This window comes from Leptosomus discolor, chromosome 1 (genome assembly GCF_034619465.1).
Source record: "Leptosomus discolor isolate bLepDis1 chromosome 1, bLepDis1.hap2, whole genome shotgun sequence".
Classification (NCBI taxonomy): Eukaryota; Metazoa; Chordata; class Aves; order Leptosomiformes; family Leptosomidae; genus Leptosomus; species Leptosomus discolor.
In genome coordinates, this window is record NC_141391.1 from 2,166,377 (window position 1) to 2,184,886 (window position 18,510).

Here is an 18,510-nt window from a genome sequence, read left to right on the forward strand (position 1 = left end):
AACTCAATGTCAGTAAACAGGCTGAGTTTCTTGATCACCAAATGAATTTATAGACCCTTCAAAACCCCTGTGTCATAAAACCTGGGTGCTTTCTCATCTCCTTCTTTCGAAACAGCATCCTATGGGTGATTGCTCCCTGTTAGTACATGTTGTAAAAGGATATTTTTCTATCATTGTTCTATCTTCTTACTCATTCATTCTATCATCAATATTCTTCTATCATTTTTTTCTTTGTCAGACTGGACTTGCGTTTCCTTACTTTGCCCCAGATCTCCCCGGGCATGTCCAGGACAGGGTGGTTGGTATTAACTGTGGCTGACTAATTATAATCATCATAGGTAATTAAGATTAAAGTTTCCCTATTTTGTCCCATTGTTTCCTAGCCTCATTATTAGCTGAGGGTGCAGAATAGCTATGAAGTGTCAGTGTACGTCTGTTTTGTACACTTGGAAGCTCATAGCTGTGAGTTTAGGAAAATACTGAATGAACAGAGGGAGATCTCAATGATTGGTGTCTCTTATCCACCCTGCTACATAACATACTGTGTGCTGCGGGGGATTGACTTTAAAACACTCATAGGATTGTGGCATTTCCTACCTTAAGGTAAATACTTGACTTAAGCCTTTCAGAGATGTGTATGACCACAGAATGGCAGGGGTTGGAAGGGACCCCTGGAGATAATCCAGTCCAGCCCCCTGCTAAAGCAGGTTGCACAAGACCACATCCAGGCGGGTTTTGAATGTCTCCAGAGGAGGAGACTCCACACCCCCCCTGGGCAGCCTGTTCCAGGGCTCTGCCACCCTCAGAGTGAAGTTTTTCCTCGTGTTGAGGCAGAACTTCCTGTGCTCCAGTTTGTGCCCGTTGCCTCTTGTCCTCAGCTGAACGATGAATGAGAGTAAAGGTATTCTCTGTACCTGGAAATGACAAACTTACGTTTTTTTCATAAATGCGATGACTCTGTTTAAAATGGAGTGGGTTTCAGATCAGGAGAATTGCTTCCTGCTGTTCTGTTTAGCCAGACGTTTTCCTTGTTAGGTGGCCGTTCATTTTAGTCATGGGGTTTAGATGATAAAAGCATGGGATGACCACTTTTTTTTTTTAAATGCTCTGTCCTGACTTGTCTGGTGTTTGTATCCCTTTTGTTGGTATTGGGAGCCCTCCTGTGCAAATCAGGAGCTCCCTACGTAGGAGACAGAGATCGCCCTTCATCTTTGTCCGGCTTCCCACCGTGACTGCGCTGTCCTTTGTGCCTTTTTCTGGGCATCTCCTGACAGTGGCCATCAAGGTGCTGGACTAACCAGCCCTTTGGTCTGACCTGGGGCAGCCCCTTTCAGGTAGTGCCAGAGCAGCCGACCCGCAGGTCCCTGCTGCGATACGTGCTCTATGCATGGAACTGCAGGGAGCTTTCGGTTGCAGAAAGATGTGCAAGTTGGCTAGTGGTGATGCCAGAAAGGGAGTATGTCTCTGGCTCTTCCATGTGACCCGTAAGACTGTCAATATTTGAATCTTTTTTTTTTTTACTTCTGAATCCAGCGATGGCTTTGGAGAATTCTTTGTCTAGTGGCTGTATCACGTACTGTGTGTAAAATGCATTCTTTCTGGACTTTTAAGTAATTGGAAAAGCTTGGGTTTAATTCTCTGGGTTTTGCTGACAAAATTCTTGAGACCCTCCTAAATAAAGTTGAAAATTAGGTTTGGAGAGTAGTGAAAGCGGCTGTTATAATGGTGCATGGGATGCCTTCGGGAGTAGCACTTGTGGTGGTTGGGTTTTGTTGGGTTGTTTTTTTTTTCAACTCCTTTATATCCAGTGTATAAACTGGGCAGGGAATGTGTCAGAGATGGCTGGGGTTTTCTCAGAGACACGCACCCGTCTTTATTTGACAGTTTGCGACAAATAAGGGCTTTGACTCTTGTACCCACCTCACTAACGATTAATGTAACCTGAAAAGACAAGCGTTATTTTTGGTTTTACCGTGTCAGCTTGACTTTACCGTGCCTGTTTACAGACCTTTCCTGCGGATGGGGAGGAAGGAAATGCTGCTTTGAAGTTGGGGTTTTTTGTCTGTCTTCCAGCAGCACAGATTGAGAATTAACTTGGGCTGCCTGCCTTGGAAGAGCCTGTTCTAGAGCCTGTGCTCCTCACTGACAGGCTTCATGTATCTGGAAGGTGTATTAGTGACTAGGCAAACACATCAGCATGTCAATGGTAGCAAGAGTTCTTGAATCTTGTATGAATAAGCGTGATACAGACAAGAATACGGTGGGACTGAGTTTCAATGAAGGCTAGTTTGTGCAGACAGGCTAGGAGGAACTCGTTGCACTGCAGAACGGGGAATTCTTTAAAACTATGAGTGTATGGTTCAGATCCCGATTTCAAGAACTAAATGAAGACCTTACTCTTCTTTTGCAGAACCAAAAAACAAAAGAACAGATTGAAAGCTTGTTACAGAATGGAAAGCATAGAGAGTTACGGGACCGTCTGTGCTGCCGGCTGACCTTTGGGACGGCCGGGCTTCGCTCTGCCATGGGAGCAGGCTTTTGCTACATTAATGACCTTACGGTGATCCAGTCGACACAGGTAAGCTGAATCGTGGCCTAGGAGAGGACCAAACCGATTCACAGTAACTGTTTGGGTCGTGGAGTTTACCACTGAAATCCAAGCAGAGGGTGAAACGTGGCAGCCGTTCAGCGGTAGTGATAGCATGAAGTGCTGGAAGACAGTAAAGTGACTTGAACAGGTTTAACTGGGCATCCTAGGAGGCAGGGTATAATCACTTCCACTGGAATTTGGCCAGTAGTTAATTTATTATATTATTCTGTAGCTGGAAATCATTAGTTGTCATAAAACCTGATAGGTTTTGTCAAAGTAAACAAAAAACCAACAAGAAAACCCCAAAAGCAAACCCACCCCCAACCACACAAGCCTTTTCTTTCGTTTTTAGCCAAAGTTGTGAATGACTATACAAAAATAGAAGGCTTTACTAAGAAAATGAACAGGAAGTAAGATGAAAATGCATATGTAGACTGACTGAAGAACAACTGTATTGTAAATTGTTTAACTTCTGGGGAATCCTTCCAGTGACACAGGTGGTGTGACCTGCAACTGCATTGGATGGTTGTAGAAAATGTTGTGGTTAAGTGCACTGGCGTCACTGTACGCTTGGCACTTTTTCAAGTAGAAATGTGAGAACATAATTTGAGATAGGACCTTAAACTCTTAAATTGCAAATCTTCTGTTACATATTGTTCCAGAGAAGTCGATGATTCATTGCTTGTCTATGATTTAATACATGTGTATTTGGGTTAGAGATACCATTACAGAATTATTTGCTAAGAAAACATTGTAAACAGATGTTGTTCTTCTTTTGAGGACTAGTTCTTTGAAGTTTGAGTGTTTTGGGATGGACTTCTTGATTTGAATACAGATAGGGAGGACTTGGAACTTAAACAGAGCTCTTGACTGCTGTTTTGATAGTTGTGTATTGGTGGTGTTGGGGAGGGTCTGATGGGATGGGTGTGCATTTGGGGAAAAGTTTTGGCCAGGGAGGCTTTAGTCCTCATCTCCTGCTCCTCTGCCAGAGATCAGGCTCTGCTTGGTGGTGGTGCTGGATGTACCTTCAGAAGGGCCTGAAAGCTGGTACATGGAGATGAGGAGCTGGGTGGAGGCTGCCGTGGAGCCATGAATGCTGTCAGTGCTGTGGTGGGAAAGACTGCTGGCAGAGACTCCTCGCTTCTGACATGTCTTTTCTTTGGACCATGTTTTAGGTTCCTTTGACTAGCTCTTTAAGTTGATTGACAACCAGAAATACAAATTCCTGGACTTGTTTCTTCAGTATCTTTTGCCCTCCTTTTTTCCTCTGTTGATTTTGGCCTTGCATGCCAGAAGAGGGCTGGAAAATGATCAGACTCTTCTCTGTTTCCCTCCTTGCTTCTCTTTCAAGCAGTGTTAATGAGTTGTATGAGTGATTGTCCAAATAAAGCAACCTGTTGACTAATATAGGGCTTAATCTTCTCTGCTTTTCTTTGAAGCACTGTGTTGTTCAAGGGCAGGTGATCTGTTCTTTCTCAAAGAACTTGGTTCCCAGTTGTCTCATTTCTTTCCCCACCTTTCTGATAAACACCTTTGGAAGGAAGGAACACTGTTGATTTAGGTTTTTGATCAAAAGTGATCCATGCTCCTTTTCTGTATGGCTGTCTCAGTAGATTTGTTCTTAAGGTTGCTTACTGTATAGTACCAGGGTGCTTTTCAGCTGATGTGTTTTTACCAATTTTCCCCGAAACAACTACTCTTCACAACTAAACTTTGTAAGAAATGAGTTCAGAGTACGTTTGGAATTGATCTGATATTTATCCAGACTTTGAGTATATGGAAGAAGAGTCTGAATTAGAGCATTGATTTATCTCGGGTTGTAGTCCCCTTAGACTATCGTTCCTGACTTTGATAGTCATTCTTGCACATACGTTGTTATGGTAAATATTAAGCAAAAAGCAGTTGGAGTCTTAATCTGCAAAATGTATTTTTCTCTCACCCCAGTGAAGGTAGTCGGAGGCAAGGAAAGGGAAGTGTTGAATCCTTTTGAAAGTGAATAGCATGAGTCAGAAAATGGATGTTCCATGTGTCCCTATGAAGGTATAAAACACAAATGGGTTTGGACTGTGTATGTTAAATATACTTAAACATCTTCTCTCTTCCTACCTTTAGTCTTGACTATTGAAAACATAATGACCTGATATATTTGTAACCATTGTACTTGGAACATCAACAAAAAGTTTTTATTAGGATAAACCTACTGAATCTTCTCTACTTTGTCAAGTACTTTTTTATAAGTGGAGCTTTAGCTGTATTGATAAAAGGTGGTTTATTACATGATTTACAAAGGCTTGATAAAATCTCTCATTTAATACTGTTTGCTTAAACATCTTAAAAGAGTTGTTTCTTTGTAGGTCGATGCTCTGATAGAACTCCCTCAGTAGACACGACTGAAATAGTGTTTTCTGTTGGCTCAGGGTGAAGTGGTGCTCTTACAACTTGAAACAGCTGGGACTTTATTAAGCTGTTTGACATTCTGCTAGTGTGTGGCTTGTACAAGTGGAGCCCAAACTCCTGCGGTGAAACCGAATTCCAATAGCTGTTGATACAGGCTGTGGAAAGGAGTAACACGTTGGAGCTCCTTGGTAGCATTTGAAACCCACCCTACTGTCTGACTGCTTTTTAACAAGTTTTTCTTCAGGTTTCCAACCTTTAAACTGGACACACCTTAGAATGATGCTTCCTGTAACTCTGCCCTTGCTGATCGGAGTCTGCCAGACTCATCTGCCACAGATACTGTCATGGCACGAACAAAGCTTACTGGTGTCATGGAAGCGATCTCCCCTGATCCAGTGGGAATGAGCTGGAGAGATTAAGGAAAAAATAGTTTTTAAACTACTAGTTTGTTGCCGGTGGTGGCATTGTAAGAGCATCAAAGCAACTTTAACAAGTCTGCTTTCCTTTGAAGCAGAGTAAACCTCTTGATAATGCAGAGGAAGTAAATCATAGTCGCTTGGCTGCTGGGCTGGGCAGTCTGTTGAAGCTGGAGTTGCTCATGCTCCGGGCGCCTGAACGTTGCGTGCTGCCTTTGTCTGTGCAGTCCCGTGAAAGTGTGACTGGGCTGGGATCGGCTGACCGATAACGCATTCTTGGCAGAAAGTGAAAAGTTTCGTTTTGGTCTGCAGGGAATGTGTTTTGCAAGTTCGGTTTCATGGGCATTACCGGTTTCTAAAAGTAACAAACTGGGTTGTATTCATTTGCTCCCCCTGTGGAGCTTCTATTTTTAGTTGTTTATTAAAGCCGTATATCAAGTTAGAAAAAGCAGTCTCTGGGAAGTGGATTAGAACTTGTTTCTGAAGCAAACTGCATCACGTTTAACCTGTTGGAGTACTCTTGTTTCAGAAACTAAGGACATTAACAGGTTTGCTGAACCTAAATCTGAACATGAGCAACCCTGTCTCTCAATACTTGTCCTTACCTGCTATGGTAATAAATGGCCATTTGAAAACGTAGACTTCAGTGCAATTAAAAATATTTCCTTCAGTTAAAATAAACCCTAGTTAAGTTGCATGCTAAAGCACATGCTGTGTTCTTAATTTGCATCATCATATTGATACCATGAAAAGTCAGATCTAGACAGGTACAGAATAACCAGAAGGTGCTTTTGACTCTTCTGAAGATAGCGGGTGTGTAACGTAGGCGTAAAGCCTAGATTGACATGCTCAAGTATTGCTTCTGTCCTGCTGAACCAGTTGCTTTTATTCATAGGTAAGTAACCCGTCACTGACCTCCACAGTGACAAAACCAGTCGTCTTTCCATCATTGCTATGAGTTCCCTGTCGCTCTACAAGCAAAGCTGAAGATAATAGTTGAAAGATTTAAATACTGGACTTTGTAAAGCTGTTACTATGTCTCTTGATTTCATCAACCAAAAATCTTTCCATTCCATTTTTATACCATCACTATCCCAGGAGAAATTCAATGGGGACACTATCAAAACCTGAGTCTTGTAAAAAGGCAATAGGAATTATTTAAATTGAGGGATTTATTAAAGAAAGAACTTGTCCCAAGGGGTGTGGGAGTTACTGACGTCCCGCTGAGAAAGGCAGAATGGCACCTGGAAAAAAAATAGGTGCAAACTTGAGTAGAGGGTTCGGATAGTTGAGAGACTTCACATGCTCTTCCTCTCGCTGTCATTTTTTGTTTATTTTTGTTTCCTGCAGCTTTAATAAAGGTATTTGGATAGTAAACAAGTCCAGTAGGGCTGGACTGATTTCAGCTGTGGGATTTTTTGGCTCAGCTTAAGGTATTTTGTTCTCATACTGCATATCGCATTGTCTTGATTCTAAGCAAAACTTCTCTATGGCAGAAAGTAAAGACATTCCTATTTTTCATCATAAAAATCCTTGATCTCTGTCAAACAGTGAGGCTGGTTTAAGAGGATGTCTTAGGGGAAAAAAATATCTCACCTTGCCCTTGAGGAGAGTGTTACTTGGATTGTAGTGGCACCTCATAGCTGCCAAAAATACTCAGGCAGTAATAGCTGCGATGAAGTGCAGGGGAAAAAGTACAGAAGACCAAATCTGCTAAAAACCCAAAAAAACCCCAAACCAACCAAAAAAAAAAACCCAACCCCAAAAAACACCAAAACCCAACCCAATATAGGCCCTTACTTAGCAACAAAATGACATTGGCTCTTCTGTGCTTGAGGAATGGAGGGAGCAGAAAGCTGGGAGATGTGTAAGGGTGTGGGTGCTAGAGTCAAAAAGCCAAACTAGCCATGATGCTGTCCCTGGGAGGAAGGGGTGAGGAAGACATTTGGTGTGTTCAGAATCCTGGAGATGCCAGGGTTGCCAGAACAGTCAAGGGATGCCCCCACTGTCGAGGGCGAGCTCCTGGGCATGGGTGTGAAATGGAAACCATGGGTAATGCTTTCACATCTGTAAAGAGGGTTTTGTTGTTTGTAATGTATTGACTTTCTGATCACAGAAGGGTTTGGATTGGGAGGGACCTTAAAGACCATCTAGTCCAATGCCCTGCCATGGGCAGGGACACCTTCCACCAGACCAGGTTGCTCCCAGCCCCATCCAGCCTGGCCTTGAGCCCTGCCAGGGAGGGGGCAGCCACGGCTGCTCTGGGCAACCTGGGCCAGGGTCTCACCACCCTCACAGGGAAGAATTTCTTCCTGATATCTAACCCAAATCTCCCCTCTTTCAGTTTGCAACCATTACCCCTCGTCCTATCACTATGCTCCCTGATAGAGAGTCCCTTATGTGGACAGCAGTCTTAGTTGTTCTATCTGAACTTACCTTGATTCGTGCTGCTTCTGAAAACATTTGTATGCCGCTATTTTCTGCTTCTGATTAGCACCAGTTGTCTAACAGGGTCCTGATTCTTCTGTAAATCTTCTTTTTTTTTTGTGCAGTCTCTTGATGATTGAGGAAGTAGTACCGATAAAAGCTCTGCAGTGTCCTCTGATCTCAAGATACCACCAGCCTAAATAAGCATCTCTTGATAAGAAAGCTTGTTCATCTCTTTAAATGTTAGTCAATCTGTTCAAGTTTCACTTGAACGACTTTCCCCGTTCGTCTCTTATCTCTCTCTTTACAACTGTGACTGAAAGTTCTTGAGAAGTTGCCAAGGTGGTGTGAACATGTTTGTGTATCAACACATTTCAGTTTGGTGTGAAGGTGACTTCACCTGGCAGTCATGCCATGGCACAGCTTCCAGTTCATCAGTACTATGTTTTATTTATTTTAAAGTTTGTTGGTTTTTTCCTCTCTCTGGGAATCCCTCTATAGAAACACTACATCTATGGCTGAAATGGTTTTCCAAAGAGATGCCAGTATCCTCTGGTTCATGTTTGAAGCACATTCTTTGGTGGAAAGGAAGATAACCATTAAAAGAATTGAGCTAAACTGAGTTTCACGGGTAGGAGTCAGGCTAGTTTTCCAGTTGAGAGCTTACTTATTGGTGATACAGAGTCAGATCCAGATAAGGACATTGCAGAGAATTGTACTTAATACTGGAGGAAAAATCTGTTTAATTCTAGCATGAAACACCCCCACCCCTTCTGTCAAGAGGAAGCTTGCACCCTCATAAGAGGTAGCCTTTTAAAGATAAGCTTGGCTGTGGTAAGGTCAGTGCTGTGTTTGTGCTGGGGAAGGCTGCTTTCTGACTGTGGTGAACTCTAGCCTCTGGAAACTGCCGTTAAAATGTAAACATGGTTTTTAAAATTGCCTCCTTTCATCTGCTCCCCTCTCTTCTCCCTGCTCAGGGGTTCTTCTCTGATATTTTGCCATTGGAAACGTTCTGCCTTGATGTATAGATGGCAGCCTGTATTTATGCTGTTGTGTCTGCATAGTATATAAACTGAGGACTTTGTCCACCTGGAGCAGGTCGATAGTAATAAACTTTCGATTGAAAAAGTGGGTAAGGAGGAAGCATCATTTTAATGCAGATTTAGAACGAGCACTTTGGAAGCAGTGCTGAAAAGGTGTCTGACTTGTGAACGCAAGGATGAGGGCTGGCACTGACCAGCACTGGCCTTATATTGTCTGAGTGGATGGATGTCCAAAAAATGGCTTTTTCTCCATTGGGTCTTTAAGAAGGTGTTTTGGATATAAAAGCACAGTATGGGTTGAAAACGAGGGTTTGCTGCTTCAGGAGTTTGCTCGCTTGAGCTGTCTGTTGATGCTGTTTGGTCACTTACTGTTGTACTGCTTTTATTTCCCACAACTGTTTCTCTGTTTGTTTTCTTTCTGTGAACACTTTGGAGGGGAAAAACAAATAGGCTGCTTTTGTGAATATTATTACTGATGTTTTTTCGGAGTTGTATTTTGCCTACTGACATTTTACATCCTATGTAAAAGACCGTTTTTTAATGTTTGTGTGCTGCACTAGAGCTAATTCTTCCCTCTTTTTTTTTTTTCCTTTCCAGGGGATCTACAAGTATCTTGAGAGGTGTTTTTCAGACTTTAAGCAGAGAGGCTTTGTTGTTGGATATGACACACGAGGTCAGGTGACCAGCAACTGCAGCAGTAAGAAGTATGAGTATTGATTACATTTGCAAGACTAGAAATTAAATTGTCGCTTTAAATGCATTCCGTTCTATCAGGATATTTTTGTCATGAACTGCGCCCACCCTTTTCCCCTCCCTTAGTTCGTTTAAGTAGTAATGAAGAGAGACATGGACTAAAGCCTTTGTAATACCACTTGCCAGCACATGTGGAATGTAAGGCTAGTCACTTCACCAGAGAATTTGCAGTCTAAATGCACGAGAACATTAGGCAGACATTAAGAAGTTGATATGCCCGGAGAGAAATTTGAATGTGAAGGTAAATTCGGAATACTAACATCTAGCTTGAAATCACTGAATGTTAACGTGCTGTTTAACACCCTTGTTCTTTTGTATTCTGCATCTGATCTAAGCTTGCTTGGGGGAGAAGAATTCTACCTGCAGCCTACTGTAACCCAGTATGCTAGTACCCCTTATGCTAGTAAGGTACTAGCGTAAGGTACCCCTTATGCTCGTCTGGGATCTCAGTGTATTTCTACACTCACAATATTTTACCTGGAATGCTTAAAATGTGAACTTCCAGTGATGCCAAATTGTGCTCTTTGCAAGGAGAGTGGACAGGGGATCGGTAAAAGCGCTGCTTTCTGAATCCTGTAAGGAATCCTGATCCCTTGTCATTTGGGGAGCAAAACACAGGTCGTAATGGCATGCCTTACAAAAAAGTCAACCCAGTAGCTCATTGTTTAGTTAATGAGTAGTTAATTATTGTAGTTAACTGTTTTGTAACTGAGGTAGTTGACAAAAATGAAAAAAGGTAACACTTGATGTTCTAGGGATGTGATTCTGTGGAAAGTTCTTGGTATAGCAGAGCACAGAATCTAGTGACTGTCTTCTAAGAGGTTCTCCATTGAGGCATGAAGTCTGCCTCTCCCCACCTTCCCATCTGCTCTTCAGATACATGGGGCACATTATCCACCAGACTTCGGCATAAGGGTTTTAAACTCATCTGTTGCACTGTGTCTGCAAGGCTGTTACCCAAATCTTCTGGGTTACGCACAGCTTGAGAACGTGGAAGTGTAAGAACCACCTCCCTTTTCAGCCACACAAAGCTTGGACTTGATGGCAGCTCAGTCGTTGTGTCCTGCATGTTGAAGGAGCAAATCGGTTCTCAACTACGTGTTTCTTTTGTCCCCTTGGGATGGCACACAGTTCCAGCAGTGCTAAAATCAGATTGAACCTCCCCAAAAGAGTGTTTTCAGTTGGATCAGCGTGTGAGCCAGAGTGCCTCTTGGTTTGCTTCTATTCCAGTGCTGAGGGAGATGGCAGGCTGTCCAGCTGTATCCTGTAATTCAGTTGACATAAACCATTGTGATAAACCAGTGAAATTTCAGTAGCCTCACCTGCAGACTGAGCTCTCAAACTTTTAAGTGGCTTCAGGTTACATTTGGTAGGTGCTATAGTGAAATTCTGAGTAACTGGGACTTGGTGTCCTCATCGTGGGAGAGAAGGAAGCAAGTGTTAATGCTTGGATGTAAAACCGAGTGAGCAGAGCCAACTTACACTATTTAATCTCTCACCTGACTCTGAGACTTCCCATTAACTGCTGAGCTGTGTGTACCTGGCTTGAAAAGAACCGTTTCATATCAGTTACCTGAAAGAGAATGAGTTTTCCTGCTGCTTGAAAGGAAAAGTTTATTGTAAAGGCAAGGTTTAAAAACATGGGCGCTGTTACCGTTCCTGAACTTTCTGGAATGGGGGTGTGCTGGTTTGCAGAAGTATATTTTTAGGAATAGATCTGCTTCATGGATATTGTCTGAAGCTGCTCCACAAGGCTGGCAAACAAGCTTTGATGTGGGGGATATGGAATCCTTTTCCAAACCTGCTGTGGCAGACATCTGGCACTTCAGACTTTCTGGGTGATTAGTTCTGTCCTTGAATGAAGGACAAGTGTCACGCCAGTAGGTTCTGTATCTTTGTTTTTGATATTACTGGTTTATTTATGTGGTTGACTGAAATGCCTTGTGCTTTTCGAATAAAAGCACTGTCTTGGATTTTACAGCCTGAAGACTGTATTATGTTGGCTGGACAAACCGTAGGATACTACTCGGTGTAAGCCCAAAAGCACCAGAGGGGTTTAAGAAACAAGTGAAGCGAAGGTTACAGTAGTGCCATATGGCTACTGGGTTGTTGTGGGGAGTTGGGTTGACTGAATGTTCTCTTTTTTTTCGTGTTGGTAGGCTTGCAAAGCTCACTGCAGCAGTCCTCCTGGCTAAAGATGTACCTGTATACTTCTTTTCCACGTATGTCCCCACACCATTTGTGGTGAGTGGCTTTCTCTTTTATATTGGTGAACCACGCAGCTAAGGGAGGATTTGAAAGTTTACTAAAAATGTGAACTAGCATCTTTTTTTCCTCAAATTCCATTGTTTAAACAGAAAACGAAGCTGCTTGGTCCAGTTTGCTCTTCAAGGAGGCTGCAACGAGTGTCGCTGAATTCTTCTGTGTGCAGATAGTCAATAGAATCCCTGTGCAAGGGCAACAGTTACTGCAGTCCAGGCTTTGATCTGTTAATTACATGTGAAGCCTTCTTGCTCTTCTTTTGTTCTGTGCTTGAACACCTGGGTGTCATAAGGGTCAAAGGTGGTATTTGTGTGTGTATATATATGTGTGTGTGTATATATATACACACGTATGGGGACTGTATGTTTTTGGACATAAGACACTGCTTAGAGTGGAAGAAATGAAGGATGGCCTCTGCTCTTAATATCTCAAGAAACAGAGCTTTCTGTTCTAGGCACAGAAGCTTTTTGTTGCAGGGTTTTAAATCCTTGTTTCCTACTCTGCCAGCTTTCCTAGTGTGCTGTGTATGCTGTGGGTCTTGTTTTGAGGGGGGGACTGAAAGGCCTGGGTACTCTTGAGCTGGAAATACCTGTAACTTGTTTTTCAGCAAGCCTTTTGGTGAACTCCTTCATTCTGTTCCAACCTGCTTTCTCAAATACTAGTGTAATCAGTGTAGGCTTTCCTTAGTTGGCCAGTTCACAGTTGTGTTTGTGTTGTTGGTAAACAGAATGATGCTCCTGTGCAACAGAATAGAACAAGCTGTCTCTATTACTAGCTGCAGAAAGCAGAACGATGAGCATTCATGTCTGCAATTTTTGAATAAACTGGTGGAACATTAAGAGCCATTTCTCCTGTAGCATCCTAGTGCGTAACTGCCCTAATAATAATGTAATGTCGTTTGTGCCAGCGGCAGAACTCTGGGGTAAATGGACATTTCTGGGTTTCCTTTGTAGCCCTACGCTGTTCAGCAGCTCAAAGCTGTGGCTGGTGTGATGATCACAGCATCCCACAACAGGAAGGAGGACAACGGGTACAAGGTAAGGCTTGAACTTGAAGTTCCTAGAATGTCACAGCCAGCCCTTTCCAGTATTACCTACGTGCCGTTGGCATATGGCTTCTGGAGCACGCGCGTGTGTACGCTAGAAGGAGAAATTTCAGGCAATTCACCCTTTTATAACCTGAATTACCCACGCTTTCTTCTGCAACTAGAACTTGAGACCACGCTGCTTGTGTGGCTTGAGCTCAAGTCTGTTGTGACATTCCCTAGGGTCTAATCAGCAGCTGAAAGAACACTTAAGGAGTTTGTTATGTGTTCCCTTCTTAGACTTAAAAATGAGTTTAACTAAGCTAGGACTTAAGTGAATTAGTCCACGCAGTAGAGCTGAGGATGGTGATGGTTTAAGGGTTGCTCCCTGTAAGGTGGGTTTTCTGGGCGTTGGGAGAGAAGTGGGTGGATTCATTTTGAGAGCTTGGAAAAGTATAACCATCCATAATAGCAAATGCTGCTTGTGCAGGATTGTAACACAGCGTTTCCTTTCTAAACTTCATAACAATCTGAACTAAACTCTAAAGTTTAACTCAACTTGGTGTTCCAGAAGCTTAGTAACAGGTTAGTGAGTAATGGCAATGATAAGAAACCCAGTCTTATGCTGCACAGAGATAACCTGGAGGTGATTGTACTGTGCTTGTCTTCTGTGGAACAAATTGTAAAGTACTTCACCAGCCTTTGCTTTTCCTTAGCTATAGCAATGAATAGAAAAGAAGCCACATCAGTTTTCCAGGTGCTTCATTTATCAAGAAGTTATTATTTTTGTGTCTTCTGATACAAAGCACTTTACTTTTGTCAGGATATTGCTTTTTTTCTAGTCTTTCACAGGAGTTGTTTTCTCTTTCGCTATTTGCCCGGTGAATTTGTCAGCTTCTGAAAGTTTTGGACAGTTTTAACCAAATGTGGCAAACCCATAGTTTTAAAAATACCGAGTACCTGTGGGTTTCTTGAAAGCCAGTGGACAGGGAAAGAGACAGATTGGCCTGAGTAGGAAGTCAGCACTGTGAACTCACCCATGCTCTTGGAAACAAGCTGTGGGAAAGCTGGTATCTAAATAATTCTTTAACAAAAGACTTTCTATAGTTCAGGGTTTGATAGTGTTTGCAGCTGAAAGATCACAGTTGTTCAGTTATGCAAAAATGTACCTTGGCATACTGCTTACCTGTTTTGCTTTGATTTCAAAAACAAGTTGTGCCTCTTTTTTTTTTTTTCTCCAAAAGGAACACCAGACTGTGTAGAAGGTAATGTTTTTCTTCAGTTACAGTTTGCACAATGCCCTTAAATATAAGTGCCTGGGTTTGGTCTCTCATGTCCTGATGATTTTGGTCATAATACTTAAATACCAGCTTTCTTGAAAATAGGTCGTGTTGCTGAGTTGCTGTCATAACTGAAATCATAAACTGTGATTCCAAATGACTTTGGAGATAAAGCCAGTCTGATGCCAGCTTTTTCTGTATCACCTCAAGAAGCAGGAAGTATGTGGAATTCTGTAGCTAAAAGAATTTCTCTAAAGTTAATAATCTTTGTGAATAAACTGTGTCTTGTTTTCCTTAAACTTATACCAGGTTTATTGGGAAAATGGAGCACAGATCACCTCTCCTCACGATAAAGAAATCATAAAATGTATAGAAGAGTGCGTTGAACCATGGAATGGCTCTTGGAATGAGAATCTGGTAGACACCAGTCCCCTTAGACAGGATCCTCTGAAGAAAATCTGTGACTGTTACATGGAGGATCTGAAAAAGATCTGTTTTCATAGGTATTGTATAAAATAAAAATGTACTTAATCAAAAACATTAAGCTCTGTATTACGTGTGGAAAACTGACTGCTGACAGGTAGACTTCAGAAGTGAAGCATGCAATGCTGCCATACCCAGATGTGTTTGGCTGGGGTGTAGGGGCTGGTCTGTCATCCAAAATTGATAGTTTCGGACCTGCCTGTAGCGATTTTTGTTGTCACGAATCAGTGCCTCGATTTCTGTCCTTAGGGGTCGCAGAAGCGGGGTGCTCCGCTCTGCCGCAGCCATCGCGGTCTGCTCGAGGCCGTGACTGTGTCTCGCCCCATCCCTTCTCTGATGTGTCATTAAATTAGGAGGTCGCCTTCATTAGGACTAAGCCGTGCTTCCTCACAACCCGTCAGCCTGCCTTTGGACGCTAGGCTGCAGTAAAGCACCCTGATGCGAACTGGTTTATGCACATGAGTATGCTCTGAGAGTTCTGAATAAAATGCAGAAATTCGGAGTAAAGGTGAGGTGTTAAGTGCATGGAATAGAGGTGAGGAGGTTAAGTTTAAAGGTTAGGTGGGGCAGAAGACAAGAATAAAAGGAGGAGGATGAATAATGTAGGTGGAGTAGAGCCAGAGTAAGATCTTCAGAGTGGTGAAAAAGCTTGAGTTTGATGCAGAAATGAGTTCATTCTTGGGAGACTTTTAGCTGATTCAGCAGAGGGAAAATATCTCGTTTTCCAGGAGAAGAAGCTTTAAACCAGCAAATTCTAGTGAAAGTCAAAATGAGCACTTCACTCATTTCTTTGAAATTAATGCAGAAATCAGCAGAGTAGCGCAAAGTGTAATTGCATTTTTTTTTGCTTTCCCACATCAAAGTAGTCTTGTTAAATAATTAAATAATTAAAATCTTACTGAAATTCTTTTTTCCTTCTCAGAGAGCTAAACATGCAAACAAACCTGAAGTTTGTCCATACCTCTTTTCATGGAGTTGGACATGACTACGTGCAGTTGGCTTTCAAAGCATTTGGCTTTCAGCCCCCCATTCCAGTACCTGAACAAAAGGACCCAGATCCAGACTTCTCTACTGTCAAATGCCCAAATCCTGAAGAAGGAGAATCCGTGCTGGTATTTTTGTTTCTACTTCAGATTTCTGAGTGTTCCTCTGTTTGGATATGATGCTGTGTTGAAAAACAAATTGAGACAGAGAACAGGGACTACCTGGCTTTCAGCTGTGTTAATACAGGGGGCAATCCAGGAGATTTTCTTGCACTGCCTGTTATCTGTAGGTTGGAAGCCTGTAGGTTTATTTGCTCTTGTGATTTTTATTTTTATTTTTTTTTAACTCCCCCCTCCCTCTTCTCCCACCAGGAGTTGTCACTGAGGCTTGCGGAGAAAGAAAGTGCTAAAGTAGTAGTGGCTACTGATCCAGATGCAGATAGACTGGCGGTGGCAGAACAGCAGGAGAAGTAAGTGATGGGACCTTGGATTTTATCTCTTTCTGCAGAAGAGGTAGTGAATATTGCAGAATGTCCCCGAATGGTAGACAGACACACACCTTCAACCCAGTCTTTCCTGCTGTGACTTGGCTATTTGGCTTTTTTTCTTGCTACCTTCATCTTTCGTATAGGTCTGCTTGAAATAATGTATTTTAAATAAATCAGTGAACTCAGAAGAGAGTAAATACTTACCAGTGTTACAGTAAATGGCCAAATAAAACTTAACTGGAAAGTTGAGTGGCTACTAAAGACAATAAAATCTTACTGTTACTATTTTTTTCACTTCTATTAGGCAAACAAATTCTGCCTTGGGACAGTTAGCTGTTGTGGGCTTTGGGGGGCGGTTGTCTGGGTTGGTCTTTTGTCTTGGGTGGTGGTTTTTTCCCCCTTTCCTGGCTTCTTCATATTGAATAGAGATTATTTTTCTTCCACTAACAGGCCCAAATTCTGATCCTTGTGTAAGTAACTGTCTGCAATGCGCGGCTGCGCAGGCATTGCCCGACTGCAAGGCGCAGCCTGGAGAGGCTGTGACACTCGGTTTGGTAAATGAAAAAGACCTCAGCTGTTGTAAAGCTGATAGTAAGGATACTTCGTTGGTATCTTTGCTTCCTAACAGAGTGCACTGGGCTTGTACATCGTTGAGACGTGGTAAATGTGGAGTCCTGTTAGTTAGTGCGGTGGCTTTGCATAGAGCAGCTTGTCAGTAGTGTGCTCGGATTCCTGTTGTTCCAGTGGCTGCCAAAAAACCCTCTCCCCTCCCGAGCGGATGCTTCTGAGAATCCTGAAAGAGCTCTTACCTTTTCTGTCCTGTCTGCAGTGGCTGCTGGAAGGTGTTCACGGGCAACGAGCTAGCAGCTTTGTTTGGGTGGTGGATGTTTTCTTGCTGGAAAGAAAACTGCTCCGAAGATGCTGACGTGAAGAATGTTTACATGTTAGCGACCACGGTCTCCTCAAAAATTTTGAGGGCAATTGCACTTAAAGAGGGATTTCACTTTGAGGTAAGTTTGGGTTTTATGGTGGCGAGTAAAATCGGGTTGCCAGGTGCTCCGTCTTCCCCCGCCATGTACGACTCTATGAAATGAAAAATAGACTACTGACTTTTGGTCTCTTGGCTGGGAGTTTTTGTGCGTTCCAGCTTGCAGAGAGTGCTGTTTTTCCTAGACAAGCCTGGCTTCAGCATCTCTCAGTACGTGTTACAGTGAATGCAGACTGAGATCGACTTCTGCAAAGCTGCAGGGAGGCTCTAACCTGTGACACCACCTAAATTACATATAATAGAGATGCCTTTGTCTTGGTTATTTTCCTAGAGAGAAACTCCTCTGTGTGAGAGGATGACAGTGTGTGCAGCTTGGTGTGTCAGCTACAAAAATGGGGTGCTTTTTGGTGGATTTGTGACAGGTGCTTCAGGTTACACAGTGTTCCTTCAGGTGCCCAGCTCGCTAGTAGATTTTAAATTTGGTTTTACTCCAAATTGTGACAGACAGAGGAACGCTTATGTTCACGTCTTTAATGTAGTTTCGTTAAGGACTTGCTAAAAAAGAAAATGGGAGTCTCCCTGCAGACTGACAGTTATTGTTTTGGTTTGTGCATTCAAATTAAGTGCTCGGTCTGATTTCTGAGGCTGTTGGATGTTACCCAGAAGAGATGCAAGCGCTCTGAAGCTTACAAACATCCAAAGATCCAGGTCTTGTTTAATACAGGTCTTAATTAAATCCGTGTGCAACAGGAAAAAATATTTTGCCAAACAATAAGGAATTAAAAATGAAAATTGGGAGCAACTCTGAAAACCATTTTGAGTGACTTCTTGGTTTGTTTTTTTTTTTTTGAGAGGGAAACATTTGAATGAAAACAAAAAAAGCTAGAAATTTATACAACTGCTTGGTCTCCTCTAAAAGCTTCCCCCCTTTTACCTCCCTTCTCCCCAAGAAGGGCTGTTTCCAAGCTTTAGCTGCTTTTGCATGACTTGGAGAGCACAAGCAGTGCTCTTCCCTCCCAGCACCCAAAATTGCTGTTTATATTTCTGTAACTTTTCCTTGTGAATAACTTTCTACCACTGTCTCATCTGATGAGCACCATGGAAGATCTTATCTGATCTCACAGAACCACAGTCTCTCGAGCGTGCTTCCTCCTTGATTTGATATTCGTGTCTAGTTGAGTATTTGCCAGTAAAATGCTATCCAGTGACTCTTTGCCTTAAATTCATAGTCTGAACTGAAGATATGACTTGTCTAATGTTTGTCTTTATTGTCCCTATTCTGTTTGTCAATTAATTAGATTTACATTTAGGGAAATCAAAGCTTGAGGATATTTTTCTGATTTTCTCGAAAGTGTTTTGACTCTGCAGCAGCCTTT

General features: G+C 42.5%; 1 protein-coding gene across 1 annotated transcript in view; it reads left to right on the forward strand.

The window, feature by feature from the left end:
• The window catches only part of PGM2L1 (phosphoglucomutase 2 like 1), a 42,129-nt gene that overhangs the window by 12,348 nt on the left and 11,271 nt on the right, over window positions 1–18,510 (forward strand). The window contains exons 2-9 of the mRNA XM_086475626.1: window positions 2,411–2,578; window positions 9,471–9,577; window positions 11,786–11,870; window positions 12,842–12,925; window positions 14,502–14,695; window positions 15,598–15,787; window positions 16,031–16,128; window positions 16,976–17,156. Coding sequence (XP_086331752.1) covers window positions 2,411–2,578; window positions 9,471–9,577; window positions 11,786–11,870; window positions 12,842–12,925; window positions 14,502–14,695; window positions 15,598–15,787; window positions 16,031–16,128; window positions 16,976–17,156 — 1,107 coding nt within the window. The remainder of the gene's footprint in view (window positions 1–2,410; window positions 2,579–9,470; window positions 9,578–11,785; window positions 11,871–12,841; window positions 12,926–14,501; window positions 14,696–15,597; window positions 15,788–16,030; window positions 16,129–16,975; window positions 17,157–18,510) is intronic.